Source organism: Panthera tigris, chromosome D2 (assembly GCF_018350195.1).
Source record: "Panthera tigris isolate Pti1 chromosome D2, P.tigris_Pti1_mat1.1, whole genome shotgun sequence".
NCBI classification, from domain to species: Eukaryota; Metazoa; Chordata; class Mammalia; order Carnivora; family Felidae; genus Panthera; species Panthera tigris.
The window spans coordinates 81,403,322-81,416,934 of record NC_056670.1 but is presented as its reverse complement, the minus strand read 5'-3'; the positions used below and the strand labels follow the sequence as shown (position 1 = coordinate 81,416,934).

At 52.4% G+C, this 13,613-nt stretch overlaps 1 protein-coding gene across 3 annotated transcripts in view; it reads right to left on the bottom strand.

The window, feature by feature from the left end:
* The window catches only part of DOCK1 (dedicator of cytokinesis 1), a 524,611-nt gene that overhangs the window by 406,724 nt on the left and 104,274 nt on the right, over positions 1-13,613 (bottom strand). For all 3 annotated transcript variants that reach the window (XM_042961087.1, XM_042961088.1, XM_042961089.1), the window contains exons 14-18: positions 12,992-13,116; positions 11,742-11,840; positions 10,710-10,782; positions 5,213-5,316; positions 4,667-4,850 (exon numbers count right to left, since the gene is read on the bottom strand). In XM_042961087.1, the coding sequence (XP_042817021.1) occupies positions 4,667-4,850; positions 5,213-5,316; positions 10,710-10,782; positions 11,742-11,840; positions 12,992-13,116 (585 nt within the window). The remainder of the gene's footprint in view (positions 1-4,666; positions 4,851-5,212; positions 5,317-10,709; positions 10,783-11,741; positions 11,841-12,991; positions 13,117-13,613) is intronic.

Sequence of the window (13,613 nt, the reverse complement as noted above, 5' to 3'; positions counted from 1 at the left end):
ACACCTCGAATGGCTGAATACATGACTTCCGACTACATTTACCATGAAATGATTCCAGGTCGAAGCTTAAAACTGCATTCGGCGTAGCACCTGGGTGGCTCGGTCGGTTAAGAGTCCGACTCTTGATTTCGGCTCAGGTCATGATCTCCTGGTTCATGAGTTTGAGCTCCGTGTCAGGCTCTGTGCTGACAGTGCAGAGCCTGCTTTGGATTCTCCCTCTCCCTCTCTCTCTGCCCCTCCCCGACTCGTGCGCTTTCTCTTTCTCTCTCTCTCAAAATAAATAAACTTAAAAAAAAAAATGCATTCGGGAGCTTTAGAAAAAAGGGCTGAACTTTTCAACCTGCAAGAAGGTAGATTCAGACCAGCAGAGGGTCTGGAAGAAGGCTGCTGGCCCATCAAGTGCGGTCCTGAAATACCAAGTGGGTTTTTTCCTATCTGAGAACATGGCTTTTATATTTATTTTTTAATTAAATAACATAAAATAAGAAATGCACGTTCAGGTACAGAAACTACAAGGTGACGGGAAGCCTGGGCCAAGGGGCAACCACTGCCCTCATCGTGGCCTGACCCACCATGGCTGTTTGTCTCCTATGGTTGAATTTTATCTGGTTTGTTTTCTCATAGAAAAACCACAGACTGAATGGATGCATTTTTACAGACTAAATGCGGAAGACAATGTCCGGAGATGATTTTGTTTAAGACAGCAAGATGTTCTTTAAGGCACGAAGACAGAATCCAAAGCACCTCTAGGAAAGAACATGTGCCCACACATTCTCCACTTGAAAGTATATTAATATCCCATTACGTGAAAAAAACCACAATTAGCAAAGTGCCTCCAAGTGACTGTTTATGCTCATCGGGAAGAAACTTCAGCTACGCGAAGTATCTCCATTAAAAAAAAAAACAAAAAACCTAGTTCATAATGAAAAGAAAAATACAATTTTGGCAATATAATTTTAGCATTTCAGGGGACATAAGACACTTGCTAAGGACTAAACAACGCAAAAGGCATTCGTGTGATGATCACCAAAACATACATTCTCCTTTATTTGCCCTCCCCCCAAGGACAGCTGATTGGCGGGGGGGGGGGGGGGGGGGGGGGGGGGACAGTGACAATGAAGAGGGACGGTACCCAGGAGCACTGGGCAATGAGTAAGCTGTAGGCTCGAATGCCCGCTGGGCCACATCACCACCATATGACCTTGGGCAACTAACCTCACTCAATTTACCTATCTGAAGGATGGGTACGATGTTGCCCAACTGGAAAGCTGGTGCCAGGATTAAATGGTGTGATGTGGAGAAAGTGTTCAGCAAGCTACCCAGCATGAAGACAGACAGCAGTGGCTGTCCATCCACAAGAAGATGAGGAAGTGAAAAATTTTAGCCATTCATCGTGAAAACTAACATGTTTTCATTTGTAAAAGAAGATGGAGTATGAGAAAGGCCACATCCTGCCCAGACATGCCCTAGGTGCCAGCGTTAAGGGAGATTTCCACCTCATGAGAGTTACCAGTGTTTTTTCAATGGAAACTAGTTACTTATCTGGATTCCATTCCCGCAAAGTTAGCGGCACTTCCGGTGTGAGGGAGGCTTAGGCTGATGTCGGTATTTTAAATCTGAGAAAAAGTACAACTGGCCAGCGTAAGAACACCTCCAAGGAGGGAGAGCCTGTTTTAAGAAAACAGCTTGACCAGCCCCCCGCTAGCAGGGTCAGACCAGCGCTCCCTGTCCGAGCCCTCATCCCTGGGAGCCACCGCGGCTTGGCCGTGATCGATTCTGTGTCTTGTGACTTCTCTCTAATTACATAGGAAGCTAATTGAGGAGAGGAATCACATCCTCAACTTCCCTTTTTATCCCCCACAGCATCCAGTAATGCTGAGAACAGAGATGTTTAATACAAACCTCGATGAATAATTCAGCCGCTGCTTTTCCCTAAGTAACGGAACTTCGCAGGAACAAATCATGGCTGCAGAAAAATGACTCCCCGAATGAGACTCTGGGACTCAGTGCTCAGACGCCAAGTGGGGCAGCTCCATCTTGCACACCACCTGCCACACCACCATCCCGAAAAGAGGAATCATTGGCTGGTGTGCAGTGAAAGACAAAAGATGCCCCCTTTACTCTCAGTGAGCATCACGTCGGAATCTCCTCGTTGCCCGGCAACCGCTGCTGCCAATAGCAGGGTGCTCGCTCCCTCAGTTCCAGGGAAGGAATTACCCTGTGACTGATGACGGCCGAGGAGTCAGGAGGTGCGAGGAGAGGTCAACATCACCCCCCGGGGAGATGGCTGCCACTTAACCAACACCTTGGAGAGTTCTCGTTCACAGTCCCCTTCTCCAGCCATACGTGGGTTATGAAGGATTCTGTGGGGGAGCCTCCCAACCTAACTGCTCTTCGGGACGTTGTTTGGATGGGGAAAATGTGTTCAAGTTCCAAATAACAACTTCCAAACGTGCTTCTGGAACGTGACCCAAGCATAAGGCGGTGGCGTCCTGTGTACTGAAAATGACAATACACAGCAGCTCTCATTTTGTCCAGCACGTAATGGAAAGCTGAAGCGTCACATGCATGGGGCGGTGACTCCCCGGAGAGGCTGCCACTGCCCTGAGTTCAAGGAGGCCCTGGGCGGTGTAGCCATCAGACTAGTGAACTACCAGGGTGGTATCCAGAGAGTAACATCTGACCCGTGGGGGCATCCTTTCCGTAACGCGGTCCCAAACCCGCACCTGCCTTGCTGACCATGTGCTCCCTGGGCACTAAACGCACAAGCCCCCCGTGTTTTCTGCAGCCCTCCCCATGCTTACACAGAACCCGATGCCCAGTTAAGGCTTTACAATTGCTCACGGAGATTATTGACTACCACCAGCTTAGGGCAATGCTTAGGGCAAACCGTGATGATGAAGACATTAGAGAGACGTATCCCAATGGCCTTCATGCATCCCCCAGGTTCCCCCGCACAGCTGACTCACGAGCCAAGCAGTGAGGAAGCACCTTCTAAACAGCGCAATACAACGGAGTGGAGAAGGCGGGCCCGGAAAGTTGGAACGGGGCCTGTACACCCGACTGCCCAGCCCTCTTTCCCATCCAATGCCACGGCTTCCAGAGGAGAGGGTTACTCTGTCCCCTTTGATCCTGTTAAGGTCCAAACAGTGACTACCCCTCGGGCAAATCCGAGACTCCTGCCAAGATTTACAGACAATCCCCAGGGACACAATTCAAGATAGCAACAAACATTAATAATCAAAATCCATATTGGGTGGCTAAGAGGGCAAATTGGATTTTTCAGCTGAGTTTCAAGAGAGCATAAAGTCACCCTGCACAGCTGTGATATGCTCACATTTGGGGGATGCGATTTTTAAAGGTAGGAAGTATACAGAAGGGACTGCCGCGTCCAGTGTGCTGTGAGTAAGAAGTGCCCCTGGCCACACAGCCACATTGCTGGGGGCTCTGCAAGCGGTGGGAACAACTCAAGGCAGCCGGCCGGCCCAGCACAGGCACCACCTGACTCTGCATTTCAGTGTGCTTCATCAGCCGGTGCCTTATCTCACCGCCAGGGGAATTAGAAAGGCCACCAAAACCAACCTTTAAAAATAAAGGTAACTGAGGGAGCCTGGGTGGCTCCGTCGGTTGAGCGTCTGACTTCAGCATAGGTCATGATCTCTCGGTTTGTGGGTTCAAGGCCTGCGTCGGGCTCTGTGCTGACAGCTCGGAGCCTGGAGCCCGCTTCGGATTATGTGTCCCCCTCTCTCTCCGCCCCACCACTGCTTGTGCTCTGTCTCTCTCTGCCTTTCAAAAATGAATAAACATAAAAAGAATTTTTTTAATAAAAGAAAAAGAAAAAGAAAAAAAACAGACGGTGACTCTGTAGCTTGAAAAAGCTAAAGGGGCGCCTGGGTGGCTCAGTCGGTTGAGCATCCAACTTCAGCTCAGGTCATGATTTCAGTGTTCGTGAGTTCGAGCCCCGCGTCGGGCTCTGTGCTGATAGCTCAGAGCCTGGAGCCTGCTTCCGATTCTGTGTCTCCCTCTCTCTCGGTCTCTCCCCAGCTCACACTCTGTCTCTGTCTCTCTCAAAAACAAATAAATGTTAAAAAAAAACAAATTAAAAAAAAAAAGGTAACTGGTAATTATCTCAGTGAGTAGCTGGGAGACGGGAAGGTACACACAGAGTGGGCACCTCAGACCCTCCAGCTCACATAACCCCCGCCAGGCCCTTTGAGACAGACGTTACACCTGCATATGTGCCTAGATGAGGAAATGAGGTTCAGGCGGTGTCAGAGGCCCCCGTTCAAGGTCACTTCCAGGATTAGCACAGGGCAAGGGCTCAGAGGCACGTCTTTGCTCTGACTCCAAGTCTCGTGTTTTCTTCCCCTTACGCCGTGCTGTGTTCCTTTGGCCAAAAACCTTTCTTTTAAAGCAAGCCCACTGGTTTATCTCTCTTTAAGGTTAATCCTTAGACCAAAACTATAGTGACGTTTGAAGCACAATGGATGTCACGCTCCCTGCTAGTCCATGGATGCCCACACCGTCCGTCCCGGAGGATGCGTGAATGACCCACGGACAGTGATCCTGCTCCTGCTGAAGCTTCCGCTGCTGAACGGGGAGCACGAGCAGGACTCGGGAGGGGGAGGGAAACCGCGGGGTGACACGGGTCTGTCCCCAAACTCACCGTTCTGGGTAAGTTTCGTGGAACACACCAGTGTTGAGATCTGGAAGGAATCTTTGCTGATGGTGCAGCTTCCAAGACTCTGCATGCTCCTGCCCGTGGCAGAGTGCGCCTTCTCTTCCAGCTCTGCCTTCGTGGAGGGCAGGCTTAGGTACGTCGCGGCGTCCTCCAGCTTCTTTGCCTCCGCCTGTGGGTTTAATTACACGCACGTCGAACACGAGTCACAAAGGACCGACACCTAATTCTTTCCTATCCCTTGCTATCCTCAATCCTTTGAACCATCATGATATTTGCTCTTTTTCATTTGCTAAACTATTTTCATGATTTCCCTTATTCCTGTGGATTAATTCATGTTAACGTTTATCGTACATCATCCTCTCTCATCAGGAACAGCCAAAAGGCTGGTCATCTGCAATGTTCACTTAGATAACGAACTGTAGCCAGAGAGCAGCTTCCTCACAAAGAGAGGAAGTGTCAGCTCAGGCCAGGAAGCCCAGAGACGGGTGAAAGAGTCCATACTAGCAATATGGCGCCAATGAAGTGGTATACCTTGTAGACGATGAGATCATGCTCCCCGTCCCTCAGGGTGGTCCCATCGTATCTCATCAGCTTTACAAATGCTAGTGCAAATATTTTCTCAGATTTATCCTTAGCTGCAAGAGAAACCAATCATCGTCATCAACTGCCGTCATGACAATCTAGCATCATAAAATGCTGCGAGGCCTACCTTCATGAAAACACTACAAAACCGCACTGGATCACAGTAAACACAGACAAATGGAGAAATGGACGAGGTTAACCAGAGGAAGGCGCCTCACTTGAGCTCGAGTTAATCTTGTAAATTCAAAGTTATTGCGACCAACATCTCATGCGGGCCTTTCCTCGGCAAACCTGAAGCCTGATTCCCAAGGTCAAGGGTAGCACGATGATGTTGAAGAAGGCCACGGAGGCAAGCCTGCAATCCTAGCAACCAGGAGTGGCCGGGAAATGCTAACAAGGAAGATGCTGTGGCTTAGTTAACATCGGGATACTCAGACCAGGGCGAACCACGGGGTCTGGAGACGCGAGGCAGATGACAGGCCAGAAAGGACAGACCGTTCCCTAGGAAAACTGGCAATCAGTATGGAACGAGAGAACAGACTCCTACCCCACAGCATCCCCTAGTATAAATTCAGGTGGGGCGAACACACGGATGTATAAATTTGTTCTCTTTGGCAACAAAGCTCCCTCCCCACGTACCTGCGCGTGAGACTCGTTCCCTCACTTCATTCAAATCTCTGCGGACGTACCGCCTACTCCGAGGTGACCAGCCCGTCTAACAGTAAATTAGAAACTGGTCACACTCTCCCCTCCCCTGATGCGTTTTTCTTCATAAGTGCTCTGGACTGAATTGTGTGCCCCCCCCCCCACCCCAGTCTGGGGCTGGAGCCCTAGCCCTCCACCACGTGACTACAGTGGAGATGTGTCCCGTAGGCAGGTGCTTGAGGCTAGTGAGGTCACTAGGGTGAAGTGCCGATCCTCCGGCACCAGTGCCCGTCAAAAAAGGAGAAAGAGACCCCAGAGCTCTCTTCCTCTGTGTGAGTTCACAACCCTGGAGAGGGTCCTCGCCAGAACCCAGGGTGCTGGCACCCTGCCCTCAGACTCCCAGCTTCCAGAACCCCATTCCTATTGTGGAAGCCCCCCAGTCTATTCTGTTACGGCTGCTGGAGCAAAGCGAGATAACAGTCCTCACCCCTGTCGGAGCTCCAGCCGTGTGTACGTGTGTGTGTGTGTGTGTGTGTGTGTGTGTGTGTGTGTGTGTGAGCTGTCGTTCAGCCTTCGTTTCATGCGCTGGCCTTTGGAAGGCAAGCGACGCTGCATCCGCGTCACTGCTATCTCCCCAGCACCGAGCAGTGGTGCCTGCCACCTATCAGGTACTCGGTCCCCATCGTTCTACTTGGAGAGGTGACAACGAACTGGTTCTCTCACTCGATGACAGTGACGTGGGATAGGGTAATGGCGGGAACAGTCCCGATGGGCTGGGTAGTTGGAAGAGGTCTCTGAGAAGAGGGACAACACGTGAGCCAAGACGTAAACCTTCCAGAATAGACGTGGCCAAATGCACAGTCCCCAAGTGGGCCCAGGCTTGGCCATTTTGGGGACGGAAAGCCAGGGGACCGGTGAGTAGTGGGTGGTGAGGGGGGCAGGGGCCAGCGCAGGAGGGACGGATGAGGAGTCTCTGCCGACGAAACAGATTCAGCATGAGTTCTGCAAGATGCCAAGTGAGTACAGCATGGAAAACATTGAGTTTCAGAGCTATAATCTTTAAAATTATATATCCCAGATTCTCTTTTTAGAGATGAAAAGACAGAGGTCAACGAAGGAAGGAGCGCACATCCACCCCCCTGGAGTCAGGGGCTCAAAATATTTACCCTAAGTCCCCACTGCACGAGATAGCGTGCCTCATTAATCTGTGCAGTCCTGGTGTCCATCGGTTCCTGGCACACAGTAGGTGCTCAATAAATGGTATACCTAATTTGATAAATTAATGAATGACTGACCAACCAAACTAAAGGGAGGGAAGAAGGTAAAAAATATGGACCCTAGGAATCAAAAAAAATATAACTTCGTGAATGGGCATCAGAAAACGTAAAATATCTTAATATTCAGGTGAGAAAGAACAGATGCTTCTAGCCTTGAGCTGACGTGAAAACAATAAGGACATGCCTCCATGAAAGCATCCGGGGTTCACAGGGACACATGACCACCGCTGTCAGCCCACGGCTTCCCCGATCCTACCACGAAGCAGCACAAAGGAACAGTGCACACCTTTCACTAACACGCTACACCGGGACGTCAAGGCCACGGACTGCACTTATTACGTGCTCGTCAGCAGCCTTTGTGAGCAGGCAACAAACTTAAAGGACGTCGAGGGCACGGGAGGCAGGGCTGCCCCACCCGACCAGGCCCCCTACGAGCAAGGGGAACTCAGCCCCCAGCCGGCTGGACCCGGAGCTGCACAGCTGCTCACGTTCTGGTAAAACAGGAGCCAGTGCATCTGGGATTGCTAACACGTTGCTGGAGCGTAGATCACCCAACCCCCAGGGACGGGTCCCATCCTGAGAAATCCCAGCTCGTTTCCTTGGCTTGCCCACGTCCAGGGGAAAAGCGGGTGATAGGTGGGGGGTCGGGGCGGGGCGGGGAGGAATTGTGGCCTCACTTCTTCCTGTCTCTGACCCCGCGTGTCCAAGATCGCGATCGCGGAGGCGACAGGGACCCCCTGGCTGCCGTCACTCCCATAGCGGACAGCTCAGGACTGCGTCGGCATCACACTCTTGATGCGCAACACGGTTCCAAAACCGCACAAGCCGTGGCGCAGAGAGCCTCATTAATTACGCAAATGTGCGGTGGCGGGTTGGGTGACAGCATCTTGTCTATAATGAGTACTTAAAACTGTCTGGAAAAATAAGGATTTTGAAAATTAAAATGCTGGGCCCTGATGTAATTTATTAACGAGAGAGAACAAGCTCGTTACGAAGAGGGAGCTTACCTCGGAGACAAGCCCCCTATGGATTCCAGAACTGGGTCCTTGCCTTCCAGCGTGCCCCCCTTGTCCCTGCGGCCCGCTCCCATCCCGGCCGATTCACTGATGCAGGGTGCTGAGCCCACAGCTCCCCGCACGCCTTGGCTGAGGACAGACCCGCCCTGGGTCCCCCATCCACGCGCCCCGGTCCGTTCACCCCGCACCCCAGCCTACGCCACAAGAGTCCCAGGATGGTATTCAGAAAGAGGAGAACCTTCTCTGCGACGGGTAGACAGCAGGTGAAAAACTAAGACCAGGTGATGGACGTGGCCTCACCTCACCCCAAGGTGTGGGAGTAGGACGCTCAGGCATAGAGACTAAGTTTGAACCAGAGTCGTCCCACTGACTAACTAGGGTGACTTTGGGCCGCCGAGGGGGAGTCCGTGGGCCCCAGCTTCCTCAACCATAACGTGCAGGGCCATGGCCACAGTGACAGGACACGGGGTGATTGTGAGGACCAGTCGAAACAGTACAGCAAAACTGCTCGTGCCAGGAGCCCGGTAAAGGCACGATGCGTGTTCACAAACGTTTATTACCAGTTGTTCTTCTCCCAAAGTTCTGGCCAGCAAGGAGCACCGTGCACCCCCTGCGGCCTGCCTGTCTGGATGTGGCCCCCGGGGCAAGTATGCAACGCTTGGGCACCGCGGGCCACGCTGCCCAGCCCTCACGACCCTGCTGTTCCACCCTGCTCGAACCCCGAGCCCCCTTTCCCTGCTCGGCCCAAACACGGGGACAGGACGAGAGAGAGGATGATGCCACAGGTCACTTCCGCCCGCCCCCTCCACATAGCCGCTGACCACGACGGGCCCCGTGCTGTCTGGACCCCTTGGTTCAACTGCCTCGGCCGCCGTACCCCACGCCCCCGTGGGTTTCCGGCTGATACGCGTGCTCTCTGCACACCAGCCCCGCGGACCACGTGAGCACGCCTCGACACTTGTGAACAGCAGCGAGGCCCTGGGTCCTCACCGGCCCCACAGAGGGGTCTACGTCCCCCCAGCTTCAGACCCTTGTGCGTGTACCCGCTCTCCTGGACCACACTCCTAGGAAAGGGACCGGGTCAGGCAGAACCCCTTACAGGAACAGTAAGGAGGATGGACACATCATCACGCAGCAGTGGCTCCTAAGGAGCACCTACCCCATGCCAGGCATTGTGCCAAGGGTTCGGCAGCCTCCATTGTGCTCGGTCTCGATGACCAAGACTTCTTATCCTCCGGATGGCTGTGAAGGCGCCCGACATCCAGGGCTGAGGACCCACAGGGTGGTCCATGAAACACAGGACCCCCAGACCACCCTTTCCCTCAAATCTACAGCCCACAAAATGGAGCCAATCTCACTATTTATTGTTATTTTTTTAAGTGTTTATTTTTGAGAGAGAGAAGGAGACAACGTGCGAGCAGGGGAGGGGCAGAGAGAGAGGGAGACACAGAATCCAAAGCAGGCTCCAGGCTCCGAACTGTCAGCACAGAGCCCAACACAGGGCTCAAACTCACGAACTGTGAGATCATGACCGGAGCCGAAGTTGGACCCTCAGCCGAATGAGCCACCCAGGCGCCCCTCTTATTGTGAATTGTTTTCCCAAATCTGAGGTCACTACCCAGTGGGTACAGACACAGGACTTATCTGCCTTTCGTAATATCTCAGTGTCTAGAACTGGGCTACATCCTTAGTAGGCACTCAACGAATGTGACAAGGTGACCTTCACTCATCAGTAACTCTTTTGGAAGGGGAGAGATTCAAACCCCCATCCTGGCACACCTGGGTGGCTCAGTCGGTCAAGCATCTGACTCTGGCTCAGGTCACGATCTCACCGTTCATGGTTCCGAGCCCCTCGTGGGGCTCTGTGCGGACAGCTCAGAGCCTGGAGCCTGCTTGGGATTCGGTGTCTCCCTCTCTCTCTCTCTCTCTCTGTCCCTCCTCAGCTTGTATGTGTGCACACTCTCTCAAAATTAAATAAATAAACACACACAAAAAAACCCAAGTCCCCCATTCTTTCCTCCCGGCATCTCGGCATCAGCCAGTGCTGTCCCAACATTTCCTGCGAGAGAAGCTCGGCCTGCATCCAGACACCAGGGGCCGCTCACAAAGACAAAGGGTCTCCAGGGTTTCCGTTCCAGTGCAAAGGGCATGAGGAGCCAATTTTTGAAATCCACTTGTATCTCAGTGACTTTTCTGATGGATGGAACAGCATTACGAGTCACACGGAAGACAGGAAACAGAAAGGAAGAACAGGAAGTAGCAGCTGGAAAAACTCAAGAAAATTCATGTCTCCCTCTAATCGGCTCAAGGAAAAAGAGGCAGTGACATTTTCTAGAAACAAGTCAACATGGAAATGAGTTAGAGGATTAAGATGGCACTGTGTTGGGATAACCGAGTTCTAGATCCAGAACTTCCAGAACAATCCAGAACAAGTGACGAGTACAGCCTACTGAGCTTTGCCCCTGTTCTCCCTTGAAAACCCCATGGGCTAATGAAGGGATTACTCACAGTCCTGTGACGATCTGTGGCGGAAGGTAAACCGAAGGTGACTGCGGTTGACATCCTCAATGGGAATGGCCACCTGCAGAGTGGAAAACGGAACTTTCACACCTGTACAGTATCTTCTCACATCAATGGCCCTGTCTAACTGCAGGTATGGTGCAACCACGCACACCTCGTCACTGCAGCGATGAAAACACTGGATACCTAATCCCCCGTACGACTTTCCAAAGCAAAACGCCTTCCGAAAATTTAAACTGGATAATATTGCAAAGGACGCCAAACCAACCCTGCGAGACAGCAGAGGTTTTCGTAAACATTCAGATCCTCGCTGTTAAGAGTCTACGTGTACGAGTTGCCGTTTTCCTTGGCAGCCCTTCTTGGAGGTGCCCACACATCCTCCACAGCCGCGGGGACCTGCCCTCGGCGGCGGGAGCAAAGCTGGCTTGTCATGACTTCCAGTCCAAGGAGACCCAACGCGCGCTGCCCTTCGGCAAAGACTGTCCCTAAAAACTCTCATATCTGACATCTGTGTTGTAGAGCCAACCCTTGGCCGGGGTCTCAAGTATTCGAGCCCTTGGCACGTGGGCTGGGGGAGTGCCACGCTGGGCTGCCGGGGTGACGTCAGCGTGCCGCGTGAGGAAAGCAGAGTGTGACAGCACGGAAGGGGACTCGTCCCCCAGCGACCCCCTCCATACGCTGTCACCACTATTTTTTTCCATTTGGTGTAAAGACAGCAGGCCACACATCAAACAGACCCGAGAAGAGAAAGATAATAGCTATCTTCAAAGGACCCTGTCATTTGTCTCCATGAAAGTCCTATTTTTATGTCCAAGAGGAGATGAGAGCAAATGTATTCCAAGAAATGCCAGCGCGGTTCCTTAGCAACCTTGAACGACTTTGTTGCAAGAGCGCCTCTGCCTGTTTGGGGTGGCCGCTGGCGAGCAGCCCCGGCTTGGGCGGGAGGTGGGGACTTCCTTGGGATACAAATGAGCATTTCATCATCAACCCCGTGGGATACAATGACCATGTAAATGATACCTTAACGGTCTCAAACCAACGCGGCTGCTTGACTTGGTAGTAAATCACAGACTTGTACTCTGAAATCCCTTCGTCGCCGGCACCCGGGAAAATCACATGCTTTAAAAAAAGGCATAAAGAGTTCACATCAGACCTCATAGAGCTTGACACCGCATACATCTCCCCACCTCCTGCCCCCATTAGATGAGCTAAGCAGAGCACTACAGGAATGCCAATAAACCCGGCACGAATGGAATGTGCTCCCGGCAATGGGAGGACAGATCCATCTGGAGTCGGCGCGGCCGGCGTAAGATCTTGCTCTCAGCCATTTAAGCATCTTGATGGCTATCAGCACAGAGATGCTATACTGTCCTCCGTCCCCCATCCCCTCACCCCTAACAGCCTCAACATTAAGGTCTGAAGGAAGTTGCCTGAGTCACTCAGTAGGTCTAGAATAAAGAGCTTCGGACCAAAAAGGAGATGGCGACACTCCTTCCTGTTCCGCCAGCTGTCAACACTGACCACCCGACTTCAGCGGAAGTAACACCGGGGAGGCCCCAGTGGCAAGGGCAGCGCTGCCTGGCAGTGACACTGGACGTGGGCCACCCACCCCTCCCAGCACAGCTGAGCCTCAGGTGAGCACAGTGGCATTGCCCTCCGCCACGTGGGCCCAGGGGAGCCCAGCCCTCCACCCATGGTCCAGAGTGGGAGGCGGCAGGGACACGTGCTCTGGGTTGGCCTCCGGTCATCCGAGGAGGCCACCGTCTCCGAGCACTGCCCCGGCTTGCGAGTCCTGCCGGCCGCTGCGACCACGCAGGAGGAGGTCTCGGGAACCACCACCACCAGCCAGCAGAGCAAGAGGTCGGATGCCCGGATCCAGACCAGTCCTACCTCCCGCTAGCTCTCTGACCCTGAACAAGACTTGTCTGGGCCTCAGTTTCTGCATCTCTCACACAGTGATCAGAACAGTGCCTGACCCGCTACCGTGCTGGGCAAGACCTCTGAGCCTTGGGTTTACACTGGCAAGTGAGGCATGGTGACACGGCCGGGGAACAAAGGCGGTCGGGACCCCCTGGTCGGGACTGCCAGGCCCCCGTGCACACCAGCCCTCTGTAGCGAGCTGGAGAAAGAGGGGAAAGAGTAAACTCTCATCCCTAGAAAGGGGGTCACACAGCCCCAGCCACGTCTTTTTCTATCGTGCAGCAGAGCCAAAGAGACACTTGGAAAATAAAGCTTCCACGCTACGGATTAAGCTTGGCCACAATATATACCTCCAACCGTTTTCCGTCCTCGTCATAAACAGACACGGTAACCTCCACATTCTTCGCTGTCGTTTTGCTTCCTTTATCAAAATCGCCTTGAACTAAAGTTACGTAGATATCATTTCGAACATCACCTGGGGGAGAAATTATACCTTTAAAGGCAATCCATTATTCACAATGTAACCGAGAATTCTGCACAACTGCCTTAACTTGCTACCTCTCCTAGCAGCGCATTCAAAACACTGGATTAGATGATTATGCAATATTTTCTACAAAACAGCCTCGCGTTTAAAGGCATGACAAAAGCAGTTTTCAGCATCGTCAGCATAAGATGACGAGAAAGAGGAAAATTTCAAGGCCCTTAATGATCTGCGTGGTTCTTCACCTCGGGAGGCAGCCCACACACACAGCGGCTTCAAAGCTGTCGATGGGTTTGTAATGACTGTCCCTCTCCAGAGTCTACGGCCCACTGTGACTCACATTACTATCTCGAGGTGGACCACTGGCTGCGTGCTCTGAGTCTGGGTAGCCAAAGAAAATCACAACATTAAGTGACAGCTAGCAATATTGGCTTCCTCTACATTTTTCTAAGGACTTAAATGAAAAGCTGACTGAGAACCAGAACCCCAAG